We start from the raw sequence: 24118 nt of genomic DNA on the forward strand, positions 1-24118 counted from the left end.
CCATCTAGCCAAGGCTTCCTGGAAGGGGAGGGAAGGAGGTTGGGTTCATAACAGTAGCCAGTGGGGTTCTCTCTGCACTGGCTGGAGGAGCAGAGGGCAGGGGGTGCTGTTTCCTGGCTCTGAACGTGGAGCCCTGTCTCAGCTCAGATCCTGAAAACCAAAATATCCTATGTACCCCAGATGCTGTCTAGGAGGCATTTTAGTGCTCCCTTAATAGATTTAAAACAGAACCGAAAACTAAAATACCTGGAAAAGTAATATTTTCACCTGACACCAGAAAGAGCACAATCTGGGAAGCACATTCCAGAACAGAAAAGGTCCTCTTTTTAGTAGCCACTCACTCCCTTTGGTGGCGGCTACTAAAGGATTGCTGAAGATGATTATAGGGTCTAGGTAGGTGTATATGGACAGGGATAAGATGGAGATTAGTCTGATTCAGCACAGACATTCTGGTGCAGAGGGGAGAGGGTTATCTTCCTTTGTAGCATATGGCTTTGCTTGTTTGTATGAAGTCGTATGCACCTATCTGTAGTGTACCTGCTCTCTGCTTGTAGAATCTTACTGTGTACTATATTGCTTATGTAGCAATATAGTACACAATATGAGTACTTAATCTGAGCCCCATTTGCTTCATTCCTCCATGTGCAAGTGTTAATCCTTGCATATGCCATATGCAGAGTACGTCTCCATGGGCTTAAGGACAGGAAGCCATTGAGCCTTTCTGCTGGTCTCAGGAAATTTCTTTCAGTAAGTTTCTTCCAACTTTCTTCCAGGTTATTAACAACTACATGGATGGGGCTCACGTGGATGTCACAGAAAGGACCTCACCAGGAGGGATGCATTTCCGAGACAGCAGAAGGAAAGTGGACTACGTTTTAGCTTATCATTACCGAAAATGTTCCTTACAGCATGGCGGGGCCCCCCCAGGCCTCTTGCACAGACCTGTGGCTATTATTTCAAATGGGGAGACAGCCAAAAGCCAAGCCGAACAACCACAGCAGCAGCAGCAACATGGCCAGGATGCTGAGGTCATTGATCTGGGTCCATTGGATGCTTTGGAGGAAGCAAAACGAGAGCAGAGGTTTGAGTTTGAACGCAACCTGGTGGAAGCTGGTCTGGAGGTAGAAAAAGATATGGAGGTAAGATAGTAAGAATAGTATAGTATAGCATTATGTTTCTGCCTACAAAACACTGCCTTGTTTTAGTAATAAGGCAGAGTCTTTGCCACAATTTCCTGAGCAGTATGGCTTCATTGCTGTAGCTGTATGAAGGAAGTGATACATGAGCGGGCACTCAATGACTGTGCCAGATCACATGACTTCTCTGCCTTTGTCCCATATGGCATCAGCATCGTGGTCATCATCTCCTTGGTGAAAGGGAGAGGAGGTCTCTTCTCCGCCACTCTGTGCTTTCCTGGCAATGTAGGAAGAGTGTGTAATCTCAACTATTTAGCTGTGGGGATAAGGTCATTCCTTGTGAAGGAGCTCTGGATGCACAAAATGAGTTTGTGTAGGCTCCCAATGTACTGGATGTATACATGGGAGTTGTTCTAGTGCATCTGTATGTTTAACTTCAAGTGACTTGTTTTTCTGTTGTAAAGTTGGATTTCTGGATAAAACCCGGATGCCTACAGCCATTCTAGTCTTTATTATGATTACCTAGTGGGATATTTAACAAATGGTAGGAATGTTCAAACCCTGTGGAATGGCCCAGCTTGTGATTAAGAGCTCAGAATGTTCAAACAGGCAGATGAGGCTGCGGACAGAGGGAGAGTTTTGTATTGCAAGGTGTTGATGTCTAAATTACCTTACCTCTGAGTTGACAGAGCCTTTCCCTTATTGATGTTCCTTGGGGGTTTGTGGCATTTGGAGGAGGCGCTCTCCTTCAGCAAAGGCAACAGGTTTCTCAAACACAGTCTATTATTGTGTCCTTGAATTTATTGATGATCTTTCTCCTGTCTATGCCAGTGAATGGATCAAGAGGAGTAAGCTGATGAGTTGCCAGGTCTCAGGTCTTGACCATAAGTCCCAGGATTTGGACAGACAGAACTTGCTCCCTTTCAGAACCCTAGAATGTTATTATAAAGATAATAAGGATGTGGTGACATGGGGGCCATGAGTTCACTGTGTCATGCTGGAAGACAGTCACCAGTAGGGTGACCATATTTTGGAAACCAAAAAGGAGGACAACATGGTCACCCCCAAGGGGGCGTGTCCAGTACCAAGGGGGCGTGCCCACCCGAACATAGCCTTGGTCACATGTCTGATTTTACAGCACACATTTAAGACAAATCTGTTCTACATAACATCTTAATGTTAAAATCACTGAAATAAAGAACAAGTGAGAGATTCAATGTATCTGAAATTAACTTCACTCACACCTACTTTTGTAGGTTTTGCTGTACTTTGAAGCTTTTGCTATACTCTGTGTTACATTCTCCCCTTCCCTCAAATATCTTTTCTGACTGTATCTTCACTCATTGCAAGCTGCTGTTGTTGTTAACAGGGTTTGCTACTGGCCCCAGATCTGTTTCAAATTTGGTATGGCTAAAGCTCTACCTAAAAGCTATCATGGTGCCAACTTTCAGCTCTTCATATCTTTAAAAATGACAGTTTTAAAAACAATTTTAAAACCTCATTTTTTAAAAATTTCCTAAAAAAATCAATGGATGAACAGATCTGTTTCAAATTTGGTGTGGCTAAAGCTCTACCTAAATCCTATCATGGTACAAAGTTTCATCTCTTTATGTTTTAAAATGACGATTTTAAAAATAATAATTTTAAAACCTCAATTTTTAAAACAATCCTAAAAAATCAATGGATGAACGGATCTGTTTCAAATTTGGTGTGGCTAAAGCTCTACCTAAATCCTTTCATGGTGTAAAGTTTCATGTCTTTATCTTAAAAAATGATGGAGTTATAAGCATTTTTGTTAGTTCCCATTAGAGCTGTTCTTTGAAAAAAATCCGGATTTCCCCTCCCCCTCCCGGATCTGCCATCAAAAACCCAGACAAATCCGGGCAAATCCGGTCATATGGTCACCCTAGTCACCAGTGCAGTTCTAAATGGATAGCTGGTCTATCGTGCTGGATCAAAAGAGATGTGGTCTGTTTCTGACCACGTCTCCTGATTATTAGGAATTCCAATAATGTAAACCATACTATTGTTTGTCTCTCCCTTGACAGCCACAGTTTGTTGTTCAGCCAGATTTCATGTACTTTAAACACAGATCTAGTACCTTTGTAAATATTAGCACACCTATGTGGAGTTTAAGCTTGCCCTAAGGTAGTCAACTGGCCATTATTTTACTGTGTCCCCAATCACAAGGAGTATTGTAAACTCATTCACTTGAACACAGGCACAGATTTTTCAGACCTTTTCTGTCAACACAGAGAGGTCCAAGGTGGAGTGGGCACGTGCGCCTGTGACGCGGTACCCTCCATGCTTAGGCTTTTATAATGCCTAAATGGGACCATTACTAGGGATGCCGTGAGAGTCCAGTGGACTCCCCCACGCCTGGGCCCCTGTTTACCAAGCCACGGGGTGCCTGTGGACACACTTGCGCCCAACAAGCAGGTCCAAGCAGCCACCCATCCCCATAGTGAGCTGCCATTTGCGTAGAAATAGAGGCTAAATAGGGGATTTCTGTAAAAGTAATGTTGTGCAAATAGTGGCCATAAAGAAGCCATAAATGCAGCATTATAGGCAAGTGGTTCCAGGGGGAGCGGAGGGGCAACAGAGGCTTGGCAAGTACCGGCAGGCACCCAACAGAGGTCAGTCCGCCCACCCTAACCATTCCTGCATTGATCAGTAGATGTTTGCCTATCTGCAAGTACCATATAAGTATTATCACTACATATTCTGTTATCTATGTAAGGGTTGGACTAACTTCAGACTAGTGTGACCTTCCCATTTTTGTCAGAATTCCCACAGTCATAGAATCATAGAATCATAGAATAGCAGAGCTGGAAGGGGCCTACAAGGCCATCGAGTCCAACCCCCTGCTCAGTGCAGGAATCCACCCTAAAGCATCCCTGACAGGTGGTTGTCCAGCTGCCTCTTGAAGGCCTCTAGTGTGGGAGAGCCCACAACCTCCCTAGGTAACTGATTCCATTGTCATACTGCTCTAACAGTCAGGAACATGCCCAGTTCTTTCAGTCTCTCTTCATAGGGCTTTGTTTCCAGACCCCTGATCATTTTAAATTCACAAAATAAGAATTCATGTTCATGCACACTTAATGGCTAAATGACATTACTGAACTGTGTTAAGTGATCCTACAAACTTAAAGAGTACCTTGCTCAATAGGGCTAAAATCTGTCTATTTCTTTATTTGAAAGAATCCTAGCAATCAGGAGACACTAGAAAGTCCCTGGTAAATTGGCCAGTGCTCTATCAGTGGACCATATTTTCTGCCTTTGCTCTATATGGGCTGTCAGTAGTTAATTTAAACTTCAATTGCACTGCTCTTTAATAACCACAAATGGATGCTTTGCTGTATTCAATCATTATAGTGTATAGCAAAGGCATAATAGGGAAGACATTTGAGATGTGTTTTGGCTCTTGGTCAAAAAAGATTGCCTTTCACCCAGTTGTGAATGAAATGCATATTGAAAGAGACAGAGCATTTAGGAGATGAAAGCTGATTTTTTTTTTTAAAAAAAAGCCTTTATTATTACCTCTTCCAAAGTCAAATAAACTTCTACATCTTAGAACTTCGTACTTAGAGACTTCTGTGACAAGAAATATCATAGCACACGCACAAAGACATGGATGCATACGTTCCACATCTTTCAAACAGTATGGTACATTCCATCCCTTGTAAAGAAAGCCATGAAGTATCCTGTGGTTCTTCTTCATGGTCTCTGTGCATCACACATATGGGATCTGCACCTGGGCAGGGCCAGGTCGGAAACTTCTCAAGCTGAAATCTTTTTAGGTGGGAACCCCTCCCCCACCGTCCACTGAGCATGCTCAGGGGTTCCCGCCTAATTCCTTCAGTTCTCTTCAACCGCCTGTGGGCTAACAGCGTTTGGAGACTTCTCTGTGGTATAGTGCGTTCTTATTATACCAGAGCTGAAAAATCTATCTATTTTTCCTTCTTTTTCTTACTTCTACAGTTTTCTATTCTTTCCTATCCAAAAAAATAAAATAAAAAAAATGTTTGTTTTTGTCTTGTCTTGGTGCCTATGGCACACCAAGGCCTGTTTAAGAAGTGTTCCAACTGCGGACAGAAGATTTCGCAAACGGATGGGCATTCCTTCTGCCTGCTCTGCTTGGGGGAGACTCATGTCGTGGAGTCCTGTGCTTTTTTCCCGAAGTTCTCAAGGCAAGCGCGTAAAAACCGTGCAGATCGCCTTCAGGCTATGCTCTGGGAAAAGGCTTTGGAGGCAGTAGATAAACCGAGAGCGGCTCGCGTTTCTACATCTCCACACAAGATGGAGTCTATGCCCCCAAATCCTCCGACAAGGAGTGAAGCCTTAGCAGTTCCCCCCTCCTCCTCTCAGTCCTCAAAAAAGGCGGCAAAGAAGATCTCTAAGAGAGTGAGAGAGCACTCTGAGGCTGAAAACCCTCAGAGAAAAAAGAGCAAATTGAAGGGCAAAGATGGAAAGAAAAAACCATCGAAATCGATCTCGTCGGTACCGAGCAGCCCGGTACCGAGTATTTCGATACCGAGGTGTGAGACGGGGCATAAAAGCCTGATATCGAGCCTGGCTTTACAGAGACCCCCCTCGCAAGCGATAAGCCTGATACTGAGGCTTTCGCTACCGACGCCTTTCTCAATACCGAGACGGATGACTCCATCCTCACCGCCGGTACTGAACCCTCCACCGCCGGTTATTCATTCACCAGTCCTGTCGCTGCTCCATATTGTTACGGTCCCGACGGAAGGTGAAATCAGAGGTTCCTCGTTGGATAACACCGTAGCGGATCAGATACCTGTTTCCCCTCGGTACCAAGCAGAACCCATCGATACCGACGGACGTCGGTACCGACAGCAACCATACATCAATACCGAAGGCTTTCGATACCGACAAATACCTCCGTATGGTTACAGCCGATGGTTCACCGGCTTCAGTTCATTCAAGTCGACAATATGTCGCGTATAACAAAAGATCAAGGTCCCCGCCGAGGGGTCGGGACCATTACGCCGATTGGTACCCTCCACAATTTCCTCCACGTTACTATGAGGATTGGAGACATAGAGGGCACCAAGAATACTACTATCCGGAACGCCACTACGATCCGTACCCGCGTTTCCGCCAGCCTCCTTCCGAGACGGTCTCCCATCCACCGCCTCCGGAGGATGTCACAGACATGCCTCCACTGCCTCAACCAGCGGTACCGAGGCACACGTCACGACCGACGCAAGCGACGGTACCGATCACTACGGTACTGACTCAAGCGTCACAACCACGTCCGAGCCTGGACCTGATGCCACGCGTTTTGGACGTCTTATCGGAGGAGGACTACCAGTCTGATTCCTCCCGAGAAGCTTCACCGGTACCATCCATTCCCTCCCCTGATGACATTGTACGGACTTCGGATGTGGTCTCCCCTTCAGAAGACCTATCACACTTTGCCGATCAAGTGCAAAGGATGGCGAGATCATTGGGGATTGAAATGTCTCAACCCATAGAAAAAATGAACGACCCAGTTTATGACGACGCATACTGTGAGTCAGCTACTCCAGCAGCTATTCCCTACTTGCCTGTGCTATTACGCACAGCACAACAGTCGTGGAAGCTGCCTGCCTCTATGCCACCAACGTCCAGGAGGCTAGATAATACATACAAAATACAGGAAAAGTCTGCTCCTTTCCTTTTCACTCATCCTAAGCCCAATTCCATAATTGTAGAGGCGTCTCAGGGACACACTCATAAGAGGCACAATGCGCCGGTAGATAAGGAAGGTCATCGGCTCGATGGCATAGGTCGAAGAATTTATTCTTCAACTGCACTGTCATTACGAGTGCATAATTACCAAGCCACCATGGCAAAATATCAACTCTTCTTATGGGAGAAGATGGCATCCCTCTCTGGTTATCTGCCAGATGACCAAAGGGAACTGGCGACCATCTTTTACACTGAGGCCATGGCACTATCAAGGCAACAGCTTAACACAGCTCGCCACGCGACAGACTGCGCCTCAAAAGCCATGGTAGGGTCCATAGCCCTACGAAGACATGCATGGCTAAGGTCAGCAGGTTTGTCTCAGGAGGCACGCACCCGTATCGAGGATCTGCCATTTGATGGAAACGGTCTATTCCATTCTTCCACCGACGAATCGATGGAGAACATCCAAAAGGCCAAGAATACGGCTAAAAAGATGGGAATTGGGCAGCAGCAACAACAACAGATTCAAAGAGCATTCCGCCCAAGACGCTGGCCTAGGGCTCAACAGCAGTTCCAGCCCAGATAGCAACAGCAATTTCAGGATAGACCTGCTCTGTACCAACCCCAAGGTCAGTACAAGAGGCAACAATTCCCAGGACGCTTCAAGCAAAACAGAGGCAAACCCGACCAGAGTCAAAGACGGCATCTTTGACTGTCCTAAAAAATTAATTTCCACACCTAAATTTGGCGACATCCTTGCCCCCTTTTCTAATAGTTGGACCACCATTACCACCTACAGGTGGGTCCTTAATATCATCTCCAGGGGCTACAAAATTGAGTTTACCACCCTCCCTCCCTTAGGAACCGTAAGGTTCTCTCCACCTACAGACACTCTAGTGCAAGAGACATTGTCTCTTTTGGAGAAGGGCGCCATAGAGCGATTACCAACCCATACCCTAAGGTGCGGTTTCTACTCCCGCTACTTTACGGTTCCTAAACGGGATGGGGGGCTAAGACCTATTTTGGACCTTAGAGACCTGAACAAGTTCATCAACCCTAAAAAAATTCCGGATGAACTCCTTAGCAAGCATCCTACCTTTCCTCTCCCAAGGGGACGGGTTTACTTCCATTGACCTTAAAGATGCTTACTTTCATGTCTCAATTTACCCTGACCATCGCCAATTCCCCCGCTTCATAATAGGGGAAGACATCTTCCAATTTAAGGTGCTTCCTTTTGGTCTTTCTACGGCCCCCAGAGTCTTCACAAAGTGTATGGCACCAGTTTGCGCTTTTCTGAGGACTCGAGGGGTAGAGATTTACCCCTATCTGGATGATTGGCTGATAGTGGCTAGTATGGAGCAGGAAGCTACCCATAACACCCACCTCACCATCAACCTCCTTAACGAATTAGGCCTGTGCATCAACAAAGAGAAATCAAATTTTCAACCAACTCAAAAAATTAAATTCCTTGGAGCAATTCTGGACTCAACCTGCTCCAGGGCTTTCCTTCTGGAAGATAGAGCTACAGCATTAATTAGACTGGCGCTCAAACTCTTTAACTCCAAGATAATATCTGCCTTCCAGGTGCAAAGACTACTAGGTCTCATGGCAGCGACTGTCAGCGTTGTCCCTTGGGCGTGCTTGCACATGAGACCTCTTCAATTGTGGCTTCTGGGGGAGTACGACAATACAATGGACGCTCATCGAGTGAAATTGTCGCTCCCTACCAAAGTAAAGGACTCTCTCCTGTGGTGGACAGATCTACCCAACATTATACAGGGCCTGGACTTCAGACCTCCATTACCATCGCATCATCTGATGACAGACACCTCCCTTTTGGGCTGGGGACCCCTTGCAGAGATCTCACAATCCAGGAACGTTGGAGCCCTTCCGACAGGAAGAGGCATATAAACGTCCTAGAACTGATGGCCATTCAAAAAGCACTGTATGCCTTTCAGCAGACCTTGTCAGGACATGTCATCCAGATCCACACAGACAACATGACTGCTGTTTGGCATATAAACAAGCAAGGTGGAACACGGTCTATGGACCTGATTTCCCTAACATTGGACATTTGGCACTGGGCTATCGCCCACGACATGATTTTATCGGCCATTCATATCGCAGGCCAGGACAATATCCTGGCAGACGACCTCAGCCGCTCGTTCGTGGACATGCACGAGTGGCAGATGAAAGACTCAATTCTCGACACGATCTTTCAGGCGTGGGGACAGCCTGTAATAGACTTATTCGCGTCACCAGAGAACGCCATCTGCAACCAGTTCTGCACGTGGGCGGGTCACGGGACAGCATCTCTAGGAGACGCCTTCGAGAGGACGTGGTCGGAACAGCTCCTGTACCTGTTTCCCCCCATACCACTACTATCCAAGGTGATCCTGAAGTTGCGCACAGACAACGCCAACGCCATATTAGTGGCACCTTGGTGGCCAAGGCAGCCGTGGTTCACTCCGCTACTCAAACTGTCCTCAGCGGAGTTTATCAGGCTGCCCCAATACAACAATTTGATCTCCAAGGAGAAAGGACTCATTCTCCATCCAGACGTCCGGTCTCTGAACTTGACTGCATGGAGAATCAGGCATATCCCTGCCTGTTGACGTATGGCATAACCTATCCCTGCCTGTTGACGTATGGAACATTGTTCTAGCAGCCAGGAAACCGGCCACTAGAAAATCATACGCCAAAAAGTGGGAAGCATTTTCTGCTTTTGCCTTCAGCAGAAACGAAAACCCGCTTACAGCACCTTTACCCATTGTACTTTCATTTCTTTTTTCTTTATTTAAAAAAGGACTCAAGTTCTCGTCACTTAGAGTTTATTTGGCAGCTATTTCTGCCTCTCACCGTTGGGTTCAGGGATGTTCAGTCTTCACCCACCCTTTAACTAAACGTTTCATGAAAGGTATGAAGAATAACATCCCACCTATTCATTCCTTTGTTCCTCAATGGAGCCTTTCCGTGGTGCTCAAAGCACTAGCTGCAAAACCCTTTGAGCCATTAGCAAAGACAGACTTACGTCTATTGACTTTAAAAGTGGCATTCCTCGTTGCCATCACGACTGCTAGACGTGCATCAGAGTTAGCAGCACTACGAATGGACCCACCTTATACGGTGTTTCATGCTGACAAGGTGGTCCTTAGACCAGACCCAGCCTTTCTTCCAAAGGTGGTGTCTTCTTTTCACCTTGGCCAGGATATTACTCTGCCAAGTTTTTTTCCATCGCCATCATCTCCCCTTGAGTCGACTCTGCACACCCTGGATGTGAGACGCGCCCTTGCTTTCTACCAGTCCAGAACAGCAACTCTCTGGAGATCCCAAAGACTCTTTGTTTGTTATGGCGGCAAACAAAAGGGACTCCAAGCATCTCCGCAGAGAATATCTGCTTGGGTTGTTCAGACTATTAAGTTAGCTTATGAACTCGCTGGCCTCCCGTTGGAGGGGAAAGTGCGCTCTCACTCCACAAGAGGAGTGACCACTTCTACGGCCTTTGAAAAGGGGATCACGTTACCAGACCTCTGCAAAGCTGCTACCTGGTCGACACCCTTGACATTTGCCAGTCACTACCACCTGGACATCAGGGCGCGCAAGGACTGTGCCTTTGGGCGTGCCGTCTTATCGGCTATTTTATGACTACTCATCCACCAACTGACACCACCCTCCTCCGGTAAGTCAGCTTGTTAATCGCCCATATGTGTGATGCACAGAGACCATGAAGAAGAAAGACAGGTTGCTTACCTGTAACTGTAGTTCTTCGAGTGGTCATCTGTGCAGTCACACAACCCTCCCACCGTCCCCACTATGGTGTCATTTAAAATTTGATCACCTGGTGGTTCTCCTCAGTGAGACTGTTTAGGCGGTTTCAGGAACTGAGGGGATTAGGCGGGAACCCCTGAGCATGCTCAGTGGATGGTGGGGGAGGGGTTCCCGCCTAAAAGGTTTTCAGCTTGAGAAGTTTCCGACCTGGCCCTGCGCAGGTGCAGAGCCCATATGCGTGACTGCACAGATGACCACTCGAAGAACTACAGTTACAGGTAAGCAACCTGTCTTTGCCTTGGTCAAGACATCGACTTGTTAAGGGCAGAGGAGTCCCTCATTAACCTTGTAGCAATAGCATTTATAATACATCTCTCTCCTCTCTGCCAATTTCAGCTCATATATGAAGGAAATTGTTCCATGAAAATTGTGACAAGTCCCAATTTTTGCTAGGTATTTATAGAATACTCTATGCCTTTTACTTCTTAAGAAATGAGATTCCAGATGCTAGAAGTGCATCTGTGAGCTTAGAAGAAGAAGCAATACCCGATCTTCTCTTGGGCATCTCCCATCCCCCTCCACCCAGTCTGGTTGATAGACCAAATGGTTCCTGGATAATTCCTCCTGACGTCTGGGAAGAAGAGGGGATGTTTTTCCAGGCACACCAAAGAGGGAGGTGGCTTATACCTTCCCTATAAAAACAGAGTTGGTGTCTAGAACTACATGCCAGAGATGATGGTGGCGGCTGTCCTTGAAACTGACAGAGGAGTCAAGGTGAACACCTGGATGTTTCCTTTTCCATTTCTAAAAAAATTCAAGTTTTTAACTGTGAAGCTTCTCAGTTCTATGGAGGTGCAGGGGTGAACCACCCCCACCCCTGTCCCAGTCCATTTTCCGCATTTCCACATTTCTATTAAAGTGAAAATGTACTCCTGGTCATGCTTACTCAGGAGTAAGAACATAGAGTTAAATTGGACCTCTCTCCCTTCCCCTCCATGGTTGAGTGGAGAACCACCCCACCCTCCTCTTTTGTTAGCGAGACCACCCTTAGACACACACACACACACACACACACACAGAACAAAGATAGGGATGTTCGGATAGAACGCAATGACAGCAATACATGGTAGAGAGGATTGCATTTATTTTGCATGGAGGGGGGAAAAACAGACATTCCCCACTCCAAAAGGAAATAAAATATGGAGAGGAAGAGGTGAAATGAGTGCAGGACATGGACGAAGTCATGTGAGTACTGGGCTGCAAAACCGCATACCAGGCATGGCGTGTGTGTGATAAATCGCTGGTGTGATGGAGCTCTGACAGTCAATAGATGGAGGGCTCCATCTATCCTCAGCCTTTATGGCACTAACAGCTGCTCTGTCTTGCTTTGATGTATTTTGAGCTACGTAGGCCTACCTGGTTGTGTATGGGGATGGAGGCGAAGGCGCTTGTGGATCTAGTGGTTCCATGGTCTCTCCTCTCCTTCCCTCCCACTGGGATGGAGGGTGGTGGAAATCCTAGTTGCTGTTCCCCCTCCAAGTCCAGCAAGCCATTTATATCTTTGAGGGGTATCCTGTGGCTCCTGAGATGCTGTCTGGGACCCAGAGGATTGTTCTAACTAAGAGAGACTTTGATTTTCTTAATGAAAAATTCAGAAAAATATTTGGCATAGCTAGCGTGTACTTCTTCTTAAAATGTTTTTCTTAAAAGCAGGGAGAGGGAAAAGATTCAAACCTGTATTTTTTCCTCTTAGGATTTTAGTAAATCCTTATTTAATATAAATATTATTAAATGTCCAAGAGTGCAATTCTGCTTGTAAACAAGTTGTATAATCTCTATGCACTTTTTTCAGGTATGATAATTATGGTGGTGGGGGGGGGGGGGCAGTTTGCCACTGTTGTAGAAAATTGTTTGGAAATTCAGCCATAGCAGACAGGACCCTCCTACAAAAATGCTCACGGGGCTCACAATGTTGAAGCAGACAAATTCAGTAAAAGGAAAGCAATGTCATACTCTGATCATGCTCCCCAGTCTTTATCTTGGTTCTCGTATCCTTCTAACTCACAATGGTACTGGAGGCTAAATAATATCTATGTTCAGAATGAGGAGTTAAGAAATGAAATCAATTAGAATTTTACAGTACAATCTTACTGAGTATGTCTACTCAGAATAAATCCCATTGAGCTCAGTGAAACTTAGTCCCTAGTATGTGTGTTTAAGATTGAGCCTAAGAGAATGATTTTAGTCAATAAAATCGCATGCATAAACTAGCCTTTGGTATGAGGTACCATATAGGGTGACCAACTGTGCAGTTTTTCCTGGATTTGTCTGGGGTTTTGCTCCCTCCTGGGAGTCCAGGGGAATTTTTCATAATGTCCTGGGAAATCTCACCCACCAGGAGTTTGCGCTTCTCCTGGAAGTGACATCTTGTGAGATGTCAGACACCTAATCCCAGATGTCCCACGAGATGCAAGACTTCTGGAAGAGGCGGGGCAGCTGCTGCTCGCTGTCTTCCCCACCTCTCGAAGCCAGTGAGTGACGTCTGCTTAGTGCTCTGTCCCGCTGCCTCCTGAGCTGGCTCTGGAGTCAGTGGGATGGAGTGCTAGGAAGCCACTGCTCACTGTCATCCCCGCCTCTCCCAGAAATCCCACATCTCATGAGACTTCCAGGATGAGGTGTCTGACAGAGTGAGCTTTATTGACTCAATGGGACTTATTTCTGAGTTTTCTTTGGGCAGAGCACTCTCAGAGCACTCTCTAAACCAGAAGTTGCTGGTGAGAAGTGACTGCAATGAGCCATTAGTCCATTTTGTTCCATAGCTAACTTTTGCAGGGTAATAGTATTTTATACTCTTTCTAGCTTGTTGTACTAGATTTTTCTGTACTTGTCAACTGTTTCATATGTTCAGTGGTAGCAGTGTGCTGTATCTGTGAGTATGGAGCCTGACTTAAAATGGATATGAGAAAGGTGATGGTGAAAGAATGTTAAATGTTAAATGTTAGGAAAGGTGAGACTATGGTTATCCTGTAAAGGATTTGCAGTAAGAAAGATATTTGAAGGAAGGGGAGACTGTACCACACAGAGTATAGCAAAAGCTCCGAAGTACATCAAAAGCTACAAAAATGGGAGTGAGTGAAGTTAATTTCAGATACACTGAATGTCTCACTTGTTCTTTATTTCAGTGATTTTAACATTAAGATGTTATGTAGAGCAGGTTTGTCTTAATTGTGAGCTTTAGTATCAGACATGTGACCAAGGCCATGTTGGGGTGGGCATGCACCCTTGGGGGCTAGCCATGTCAGGGTGCCCTTTTTTGGGATTTCCAAAATATGGTCACCCTAGATACCAGGGAAGTATTTTTGAATTTTTGAAATGTCTGAATGTAAGAAAAAAAGGAATTTTGCAATTATTACTAGACATAGAAAGAAAGTCAGCTAGCTTCCATCCTCTCCTTGTTGTTCTTATTGCCCTCTACGCATTTAATGTGTCTCCTCTATCCAGGGAAATTCTCCCTGGGATTTTAGAACCCTGATGCTTTACGTAAGTTATGCATGCCCAATGCGAGTTTTCCTGTGAGCTTTTTGACACTGGGGAAGGAGCACAGAACACTGTCAGCTGAGACAAGTGTGAGGTAATCTTGAGGGCCATGGGAGTCATTCTGTCTGACAGACCACTGATGAAGAGAAAGAAGAAAAATAAACAGCTATGCTGAAATCCTGTGTAGGCTTACTCAGAAGTAAAGCTTTCTCAATATTTGTTGTTGTTGTTTATTTGTTCAGTCGTTTCCGACTCTTCGTGACTTCATGGACCAGCCCACGCCAGAGCTTTCTGTCGGCTGTCGCCACCCCTAGCTCCCCCAAGGTCAAGTCCGTCACCTCTAGAATATCATCCCTCCATCTTGCCCTTGGTCGGCCCCTCTTCCTTTTGCCTTCCACTTTCCCTAGCATCAGCCTCTTCTCCAGGGTATCCTGTCTTCTCATTATGTGGCCAAAGTACTTCAGTTTTGCCTTTAATACCATTCCCTCAAGTGAGCAGTCTGGCTTTATTTCCTGGAGTATGGACTGGTTTGATCTTCTTGCAGTCCAAGGCACTCTCAGGATTTTCCTCCAACACCACAGTTCAAAAGCATCTATCTTCCTTCGCTCAGCCTTCCTTATGGTCCAGCTCTCGCAGCCATAGGTTACTACGGGGAATACCATTGCTTTAACTATGCGGACCTTTGTTGTCAGTGTGGTGTCTCTGCTCTTAACTATTTTATCAAGATTTGTCATTGCTCTCCTCCCAACAAGTAAACGTCTTCTGATTTCCTGGCTGCAGTCAGCGTCTGCAGTAATCTTTGTGCCCAGAAATACAAAGTCTTTCACTGCCTCCACATTTTCTCCCTCTATTTGCCAGTTATCAGTCAAGCTGGTTGCCATAATCTTGGGTTTTTTTTAGGTTTAACTGCAACCCAGCTTTCTTCTTTCACCTTTGTCATAAGGCTCCTCAGCTCCTCCTCGCTTTCAGCCATCAAAGTGGTGTCATCTGCATATCTGAGATTGTTAATGTTTCTTCCTGCGATTTTAACTCCAGCCTTGGATTCGTCAAGCCCAGCACGTCGCATGATGTGTTCTGCATACAAGTTGAATAGGTAAGGTGAGAGTATACAACCCTGCCGTCCTCCTTTCCCAATCTTAAACCAGTCCGTTGTTCCGTGGTCTGTTCTTACCGTTGCTACTTGTTCGTTATACAGATTCCTCAGGAGGCAGACAAGATGACTTGGTATCCCCATACCACCAAGAACTTGCCACAGTTTGTTATGATCCACACAGTCAAAGGCTTTAGAATAGTCAATAAAACAGAAATAGATGTTTTTCTGGAACTCCCTGGCTTTCTCCATTATCCAGCGGATATTGGCAATTTGGTCTCTAGTTCCTCTGCCTTTTCTAAACCCAGCTTATACATCTGGCAATTCTCGCTCCATGAATTTCTGGAGTCTACCTTGCAGGATCTTGAGCATTACCTTGCTGGCATGTGAAATAAGTGCCACTGTCCGATAGTTGGAACATTCTTTAGTGTTTCCCTTTTTTGGTATGGGGATATAAGTTGATTTTTTCCAGTCTGATGGCCATTCTTGTGTTTCCAAATTTGCTGGCATATGGCATGCATCACCTTGACAGCATCATCTTGCAATATTTTAAACAGTTCAGCTGGGATACCGTCATCTCCTGCTGCCTTGTTATTGGCAATGCTTCTTAAGGCCCATTCAACCTCACTCTTCAGGATGTCTGGCCCTAACTCACTGACCACACTGTCTGAGCTATCCCCGATATTATTATCCTTCCTATACAGATCTTCCGTATATTCTTGCCACCTTTTCTTGATCTCTTCTGTTTCTGTTAGGTCCTTGCCATCTTTGTTTTTGATCATACCCATTTTTGCCTGGAATTTACCTCCGATGTTTCTAATTTTCTGGAAGAGGTCTCTTGTCCTTCCTATTCTATTGTCTTCTTCCACTTCTGCACATTGCTTGTTTAAAAATAATTCCTTATCTCTTCTGGCTAACCTCTGGAATTTTGCATTTAATTGGGCATATCTCCCCCTATCATTGTTGCCTTTTGCTTTCCTTCTTTCTTGGGCTACTTCCAGTGTCTCAGCAGACAGCCATCTTGCCTTCTTGGTTTTCTTTTTCTTTGGGATGTTTTTTGTTGCCACCTCTTGGACAATGTTGCGAACTTCTGTCCATAGTTCTTCCGGGACCCTATCTACTAAATCTAGTCCCTTAAATCTATTCTTCACTTCCACTGCATATTCATTAGGAATATTAGTGAGCTCATATCTAACTGATCTCTGGGTCTTCCCTATTCTGTTTAGTTTGATTCTATTTTGTGCAATAAGAAGTTTGTGATCAGCTCCAGGTCTTGTTTTTACTGTCTGTATAGATGTCCGCCACCTTTAGCTGCAAAGGATGTAGTCAATCTGATTTTGGTGTCGGCCATCTGGTGAAGTCCATGTATAAAGCCGTCTTTTCGGTTGTTGGAAGAGAGTGTTTGTTATGCACAGTGAGTTGTCCTGGCAGAATTCTATCAGCCTATGTCCCGCTTCATTTTGTTCTCCTAGACCATGCTTACCTGTAATTCCAGATGTCATTTGACTGCCCACCTTAGCGTTCCAGTCTCCTGTAACGAAAATAATATCTCTTTTTGGTGTATTATCCAGTAGGTGCTGCAGATCCTCATAGAACTGATCTACTTCTGCTTCTGCTTCTTCAGCATCTGTGGTTGGGGCATATATTTGGATCACTGTGATGTTAAATGGCTTACCCTGAATTCGAATTGAGATCATTCTATCATTTTTTGGATTGTATCCAAGCACTGCTTTAGCCACTTTATTATTAATTATGAAGGCTACTCCATTTCTTCTGTCATCCTCTTGTCCACAGTAGTAGATCTGGTGCTGATCTGATGTGAAGTGGCCCATTCCCGTCCATTTCAGTTCACTGACACCCAATATATCTATATTTAATCTTGACATCTCACCAATAACCACATCCAATTTGCCCTGGCTCACAGATCTTACATTCCAGGTTCCTATGGTGTGTTGATCTTTAGAACATCGGATTCGTCGTTTACCACCAGCACCATCGGCTGCTAGCCGTCCTTTTGGCTTTGAGCTAGCTGCGTCATTACATCTGGGGCTAGTTGAACTTATCTTCTGTTCCTCCCCAGTAGCATTTTGACCATCTTCCGACCTGGGGGTCCCATCTTCCGATGGTATACCGACATATCTCTGTTTGTACCGATCCATTTAGTTTTCATGGCAAGAATACTGGGGTGGGTTGCCATTACCTTCCCCAGGGATCGTATTTAGTCTGACCTCTCTACCATGACCTTCCCGTCTTGGGTGTCCCTTCACGGTTTAGCTCATGGCATCCTTGAGGTGCTCAAGCTCCAGCACCACGACAAGGTAACGATCTCCTTTGCTGGAGTTCTCAATATACGGGGACACATTTATTCATTTGCACGCATCTGCCTGGCTAATTACTTGTATCTTGTTTTTAGTTTATGGTTGTTGTTTTTCAGAACAGCGTAGTCATAAATTTCCTTTTGAAAAAACAAAATGAAGGGAAATTCAACGACAATCAAAAGCCTGCCTGTTTTAAGAGCCAAACTACACATTCTTCAAATCACATATAACAGAGCTATGCATGATTAGATTAATCACCTCACTGTAAGTACATATGGATCAGGTCCATGATGCTCTTGGAGTGCCAGATTTAGGCTTTCCCCCCTCCCATTTTCACCTCAAAATTCCACCACTATCACACAGGATAGTTTTCTTAAAAAGATTCAGTGCAGATGTTTTTTTAAAAACCCTTCCATGGGGGAGGGGTGGAATTTCCATATGAAAGCAGGAGTGGGGAAAGCTTAAATTTCCCCTCCAGGGGCAGGTCTTCCTCATCCAGATCAGGGCCATGTGCATTTACATTGAGGCAAGTAATACAATCGCACATAGCTCCGCTATAGATGATTTGAAGAATGTATAATTTGGCCTTACAACCAGGGTTAAGGCTATTTCATGTTGGTTTGAGCTCACCAAAGCCAGGAAGTTGGAAGCTAAGGGTAATGCTTTAGCAAATAAACCCCATGATGTTGTGCAATATCAGAAACTGGGCTTACTTAAAAGCCCAGGGCTGAGTGGGGGCATGCAGGAGCATTCGGAAGAATTTTAGCTCTCGCAGAACTCTATCACACCAGTGATTTAGTGCACTCTCGCCATGCCTGGTGTGCAGATTTGCAGCACAGTACTCACATGACACCATGCCTGTCCTGCTGACACTCCATCCCTTCCCCAGCCTTTTCCATCTTTTCCTAGAAGCCTAAAATCTGGATTGTTTTCCCTAAGCCGTGTTCCTTTGTTGGGGGCGTGTGCTGTGATGGGAGCCTTGCTGTTGGCTTGAGTGGATTGCATCAGGTCCTGGCAGGGAAAAGTGATCTTTCCTAGCAGCCAGCTCCAAGTATTAATATAAAACCCAAACCTTGCATCCCAGGCTCAAAAGCATTTTTTTAAATCATACAATGCCCAAATCTCTGCAGAGACAGGACTGTACTCCCGCAGTGCCCCCAAAGAGCCAGACTAAAGGGTCGTTCCATTTTTGCCAGGCAGAAAGGCGGTCTGGTTGAAGTACTCATCTGACAGGACCTGTCTTGTTAAAGGGGATGGGAGGAGCAACCAATAAACTGGAGAGAGAAAGAGAAGGGGTGGAGGGGAAGGGGAGAGCAAACAAACAAACAAACAAACAAAAAAGAGGATCGGAGGTAAAAAAAAAATGCAGAAGCAAAGCAAGGGGGGTGGAATTACGTGTGATGGAGCCCATTCTGTTAGGCAGAATGATAGAGGAGGGAGAGGGCAGAAAGCCCATCTCTTTTCTTCTCTCTTGAGGAGAAGCTGGTTTGTGGAAACACCTCAAAGAGGAACTAGGGAGAGGAATGGCTGACTGCCATTCCACTGTGTTTCTTTTCATTGTTTGAAACTATATTTTGTTTTACAATTTTTGCCTAACATTTTGTAAACCAGGAATAGAGACTAGGGCTCGATCTACACTACTGCTTTATAATGGTTTTGATAAGCACTGATAACTGTTGGGGCACATTAACATTCCATAATCCACTTTCATAATGTTATTTCCTGCTTTATGTTTCACAATATCCAAAATACCGTAACAAATGTCATTGTGTGTCCTACGAGGTATAAATGTGCAAGGGAGATATAGTGTTATCATGATGGCAATGTTAGGATTTGACACAAGGTGAAGAGGATCACCTTGTTTTATACTTTGAATGGTTTTAGTTTTTGTGAACCGCCCAGGGAGTTTTGGCTATTGGGCGGTATAAAAATGCAATAAATAATAATAATAATAATAATAATAATAATAATAACAACAACAACAACAACAACAATGCCAGCAGAAGACAACAGAGTAACCATTTGTCCATGATTTGTTTTCTGTGCAATTGTAGGAAAAGAAAACTAACAAACAACCATCAGTGGGTGTTCATCATTCAGTCCCAGAAAACACTTTTTAATTATCAATGGCTTTGTTTTCAGCAGAAATTAATCTGTAAATTAAATCCAATGGGACGACGATGGAAGCAACGCTAGATGCCTTTAGGGACTTTGCAGCACATACAACATCAGAAGGAACGCACATATAGAATCCCATGTGGAGGAACAGTTGGTGGTTGATTTGGAGTGGCAAATGGTGAGCACCTCCAACTGCTTCTCCACTCAAAATAGAGCTTCCCAAAACAGAGGCCTTAGCTAGACCTAAGGTTTATCCTGGGGTCGTCCCTGCCTGCTCCCGGGATCCCCTGTGTGTCATTTAGATGCACAGGGATGACCCTGGGACGATCCCGGGATAAACCTTAGGTCTAGCTAAGGCCATAGTTTCTCCAAGGAAAAAAAAGCACTGGGCTTTGTTACATATTTTATTTATTTATCGCATTTTTATATCACCCAATAGCCGAAGCTCTCTGGGTGGTTTACATGCATTTGGGTTTAAAACAAGATGGAGGTGCTGTGGTCAGTAGGGGAGCTAATTTGGGAGTGGGAATATGCCCTGTTGCACTCTCCTTGAAGAGTCAGTTTCACAGCTTGGGGATGTTCCTGGATACTCATGGGCAGCTGTAGTTAGGAGCACCTTTGCACAGCTTCAGCTGTGTGAAGGATTCCTTGTGAAACTGTTCAGTTCTGGCCAGTGTAGTCTCTTTTCTCATGACAACTTCTCCACTCAGCGGGGCTCCTGCTGTTGTTCCGCATAACTGATATTCAGAGGCATGCTGGCTCTGATCCTGAAGGCAGCATATCCACCATGACTAGTAGGCGTTGATAGCCTTATTTCTCTTTAATTTGCCGAATCCCTTTATAAAGCTGTTTATATTGGTGGCCATCACCACATGTTATGGCAGTGAATTCTGTCGCTTTACTATGTGCTGAGTGAAGAATGCTCCCTATTGTCTGTTCCTAAATTTCCACTATTCAGGTTCATTGGATGAACCCAGGTTTTACATACCTTTATCATATTCCCCCTTACTTGTCCCGCTTTGCTACTGGTTTTAGAAGGCTACGGGGCTGCCTGATTTGATTAAAATTCAGGAAATGCAGGGTGCTAAGTTTGTGGATTTCATTAAAGGCTCACTGCTTTCTTGCCTATAATTCAAGCATTCTGTTCACGGAACTAAAACTTTTTTGTATTAAGTAGATTGACAGTGGGAGGAGAAGTTGCAAAAACAGGACTTTTTCTTTTCTTTTCTTTTTTTAAAAAAAGATAATCTCATAACAGCACCTGTTTCTTTATTTTGTCTCACCCTTTATAAACCTCACAGCAGCTAACAAATGGATTTTATTCCCAGAGTGGTGGTTAAAATATAATGATGCTCTTGCACAAACAATAATGTCTTGTCATGACACATACACATGACACACATACACAGTGACACACTTTGATGCAGGAAGATTTTGTTGTGGAAAGGCTGTGGGGATGAGTGTTGGAAAGTATGCAAAGAGATGTAAGAGAACTTTACAAGCAGAAAGTAAAATCCATCTCCTTGTCCATAGTTTCCAGTATTTCCTGTACAAGCTGAGTTTGTGCAAAGACATGAACACCATTTTGTACACGTTCATGGCTTGTTAACTCTTTCTCTCCTGTTCTGGCCTTCTTCTTCTACTACTACTTCATGCAACAATTATGATGCTAAATATATAAAATATTACTTAATTAATTCAGTAATTAAACCAATTCATGTTTTTACTTGTAATGAAAACTTTAATTAAATTCTGCATCATTCAGCAAGTTTTTGCCCTTTGATATCCTGATTAAATCCTGATTATTGTAACTATAGGGGGGAAACCATTCTGGTAATATTATGTTCGGCGTCATGTTATTGAGCTTTAAATAGACCTGCAACAAAATGTTGCCATGCATCTTCATCCTCTAATAGGCGTGCTCCTGGTCCGGCATTCTATCCTCCTGCTGTAAGGAGCTCCCCCACAACTCCTCATGTTTTGATTTTCATTTCCTAATAATACAACATTCTCCTAGAAACTACTGAGTATGCTGTGTTCTTATTAGCTGTGTGTGTGTGTGTGTGTGTGTGTGTGTCTGTCCCATCCTGTTTGGCACTCAACCCTCTGAATTTGCTATTAGAGGGAATTATGTACTCAAATGACAAAAATATTTACATTGTTTAAGTGAAGTTGCAAATCTACTTTGAATTATTCCACCCTATTATATAGATTTTTCTGTGCCTGGTTTGAATGTAAGTGCATATACATGAACCCTAATGCACCAATCATGTAGCATGCAGTCTGAGATGTTTCATGCTCCTGTTCCTGCAGTTCATTTTGAACTTGCTAACATTTTGGTGACCATCTTTTCTCCAGCATGTCTCTTTTCTTCTCAACCTGTGCAGGGCAGACTTTTGCCACCTAGAGCGTTCTGTATATGGGTGGGGTGTAAGTTGAATAAATAAATATTGTAGAATAAATGAGGTTTGAAAATGAATGAGAAGTGAGAATTTCTCTTGACAGGTTAGGTATAAATTACCTGCTTGCTGTACATTTTATTTATCTATTATTTATTCATTATAAATAGAATGTACAGCAGGCAGAGAAGCCAGCAACACATAAGTGTGGTGGACCGTTAGAAGTGGTATGTAGGAGTGTGATGAGTATGTAGGAGTGTGATGAGCTCACTGGAGTGTCCCTGTTTTCATCCTTGAAATGGTGAAGGGCATGTGCTTGATGTTTAAAGTGGAAGTTGCTGTAGATTATTAAAGTAGGTGTGATAACATTCCCCAAATAGTGCATGCTTTGAAACGTGACAGTGAGAGATTTACTAAAGCAGTACAAAGCAGTACAAAGCCACGCTGCATCTTTGTCCTAAACTAGTGATTATTTTTCATTGAATTAAAACACATAGGAAGGGCTGGATTACGCAAAATAGGCACAATGCCTAAGGCCAACCAAACCCCTAAGGTTCTACAATAAGAAAAACAAAAGAAAAAATGAGGCCTATTATTATTATTATTATTATTATTAATAATAATAATAATAATAATAATAATATACTGCCCTATAGCTGAAGCTCTCTGGGTGGTTTACAAAGATTAAAATGTGATCATTAAAAATTGCTATACAAAAATTTAAACCATAAAGCATAAAAACAGAGAAGAGACAACATACAAGGAAAATATATATATATATATATATATATATATATATATATATATATATATATATATCACAACTGTAAACTCTCTGCCAGGCCTAAATATAGATCTGGGGTCAATTAAAAACTCCGCATATGCTGTTAAATGCCTGGGAGAAAAGAAAAATCTTGACCTGGTGCTGAAAAGATGACAATATTGGTGCCAGGTGGGCCTTGTTGGGGAGATCATTCCTTAATTCGGGGGCCATGACTGAGAAGGCCCTCTCCCTTGTTGCCATCCTCTAAGCTTCCTTTGGGGTAGGCACCCGGAGGAGGACCTTAGATGTTGAGCGCAGTGTATAGGTAGGTTCATGTCAGAAGAGGCGTTCTGTCAGGTATTGTAGTCCCAAGCCATGTAAGGCTTTATAGGTTAAAATCAGCACCTTGAATTGGGCTTGGAAATGTACAGGCAGCCAATGCAAGTGGGCCAGAATAGGTCTTATATGTTCAAACCTTATGGTCCCTGTTGTTAATCTGGCTGCTGCATTTTGCGCAAGCTGCAACTTCTGAACTGTCTTCAAAGGCAGCCCCATGTAGAATACATTGCAGTAATCTAACTTGGAGGTTACCAGAGCGTAGACAACTGAAGCCAGGTTATCCCTGTTCAGAGAGGGGCGTAGCTGGGCCACCAACCAAAGCTGGTAGAAGGCACTGTGTGCCACCGAGGCCACCTGAGCCTCAAGTGACAGAAATGGTTCTAGGAGGACCCCCAAGCTACGAACTTGCTCCTTCAAGGGGAGTGCAACCCCATCTAGAAAAGGTTGAACATCCCCCATCTGGTCAGAGGAACCACCCACTAACAGCATCTCAGTCTTGGCTGGATTGAGTTTCATCCAGTCCATTGTTGCGGCAAGGCACTGGAACAGCACATCCACAGCCTCACCTGATAAAGATGAAAAGGAGAAGTAGAGCTGTGTGTCATCAGCGTACTGATGACAACACACTCCAAAACTCTGGATGACCGCACTCAATGGTTTCATGTAGATGTTGAACAGCGTGAGGGACAAAACTGACCCCAGCGGTACCCCATACTGGAGAATCCACAGGGCCAAGCAATGCTCCCTAAGCATCACCTTCTGGAGTCGAGCCGCCAACTGGAGCGGAACCACTGCAACTCAGTACCCTCCCCCCACTCCCAACTCAGACAGTCGTACAAAAAGATTCAATTCAATTAAAGCAGATTATTGTTTGATTTAGCAGTTTATAGCAGTTTAATATGCATTAAGTAAATGCAAATTAGACATTAACTTTGCAGCTATTTTCATTAGCA

At 44.2% G+C, this 24118-nt stretch overlaps 1 protein-coding gene across 1 annotated transcript in view; it reads left to right on the forward strand.

Annotated features, from left to right (window-relative positions):
• The first annotated feature begins 836 nt into the window (after positions 1 to 836).
• Positions 837 to 24118, forward strand: part of ANO2 (anoctamin 2) — a 205830-nt gene continuing 182548 nt past the window's right edge. The window contains exon 1 of the mRNA XM_063135031.1: positions 837 to 1139. Coding sequence (XP_062991101.1) covers positions 837 to 1139 — 303 coding nt within the window. The remainder of the gene's footprint in view (positions 1140 to 24118) is intronic.

Source organism: Elgaria multicarinata, chromosome 9 (genome assembly GCF_023053635.1).
Source record: "Elgaria multicarinata webbii isolate HBS135686 ecotype San Diego chromosome 9, rElgMul1.1.pri, whole genome shotgun sequence".
Classification (NCBI taxonomy): Eukaryota; Metazoa; Chordata; class Lepidosauria; order Squamata; family Anguidae; genus Elgaria; species Elgaria multicarinata.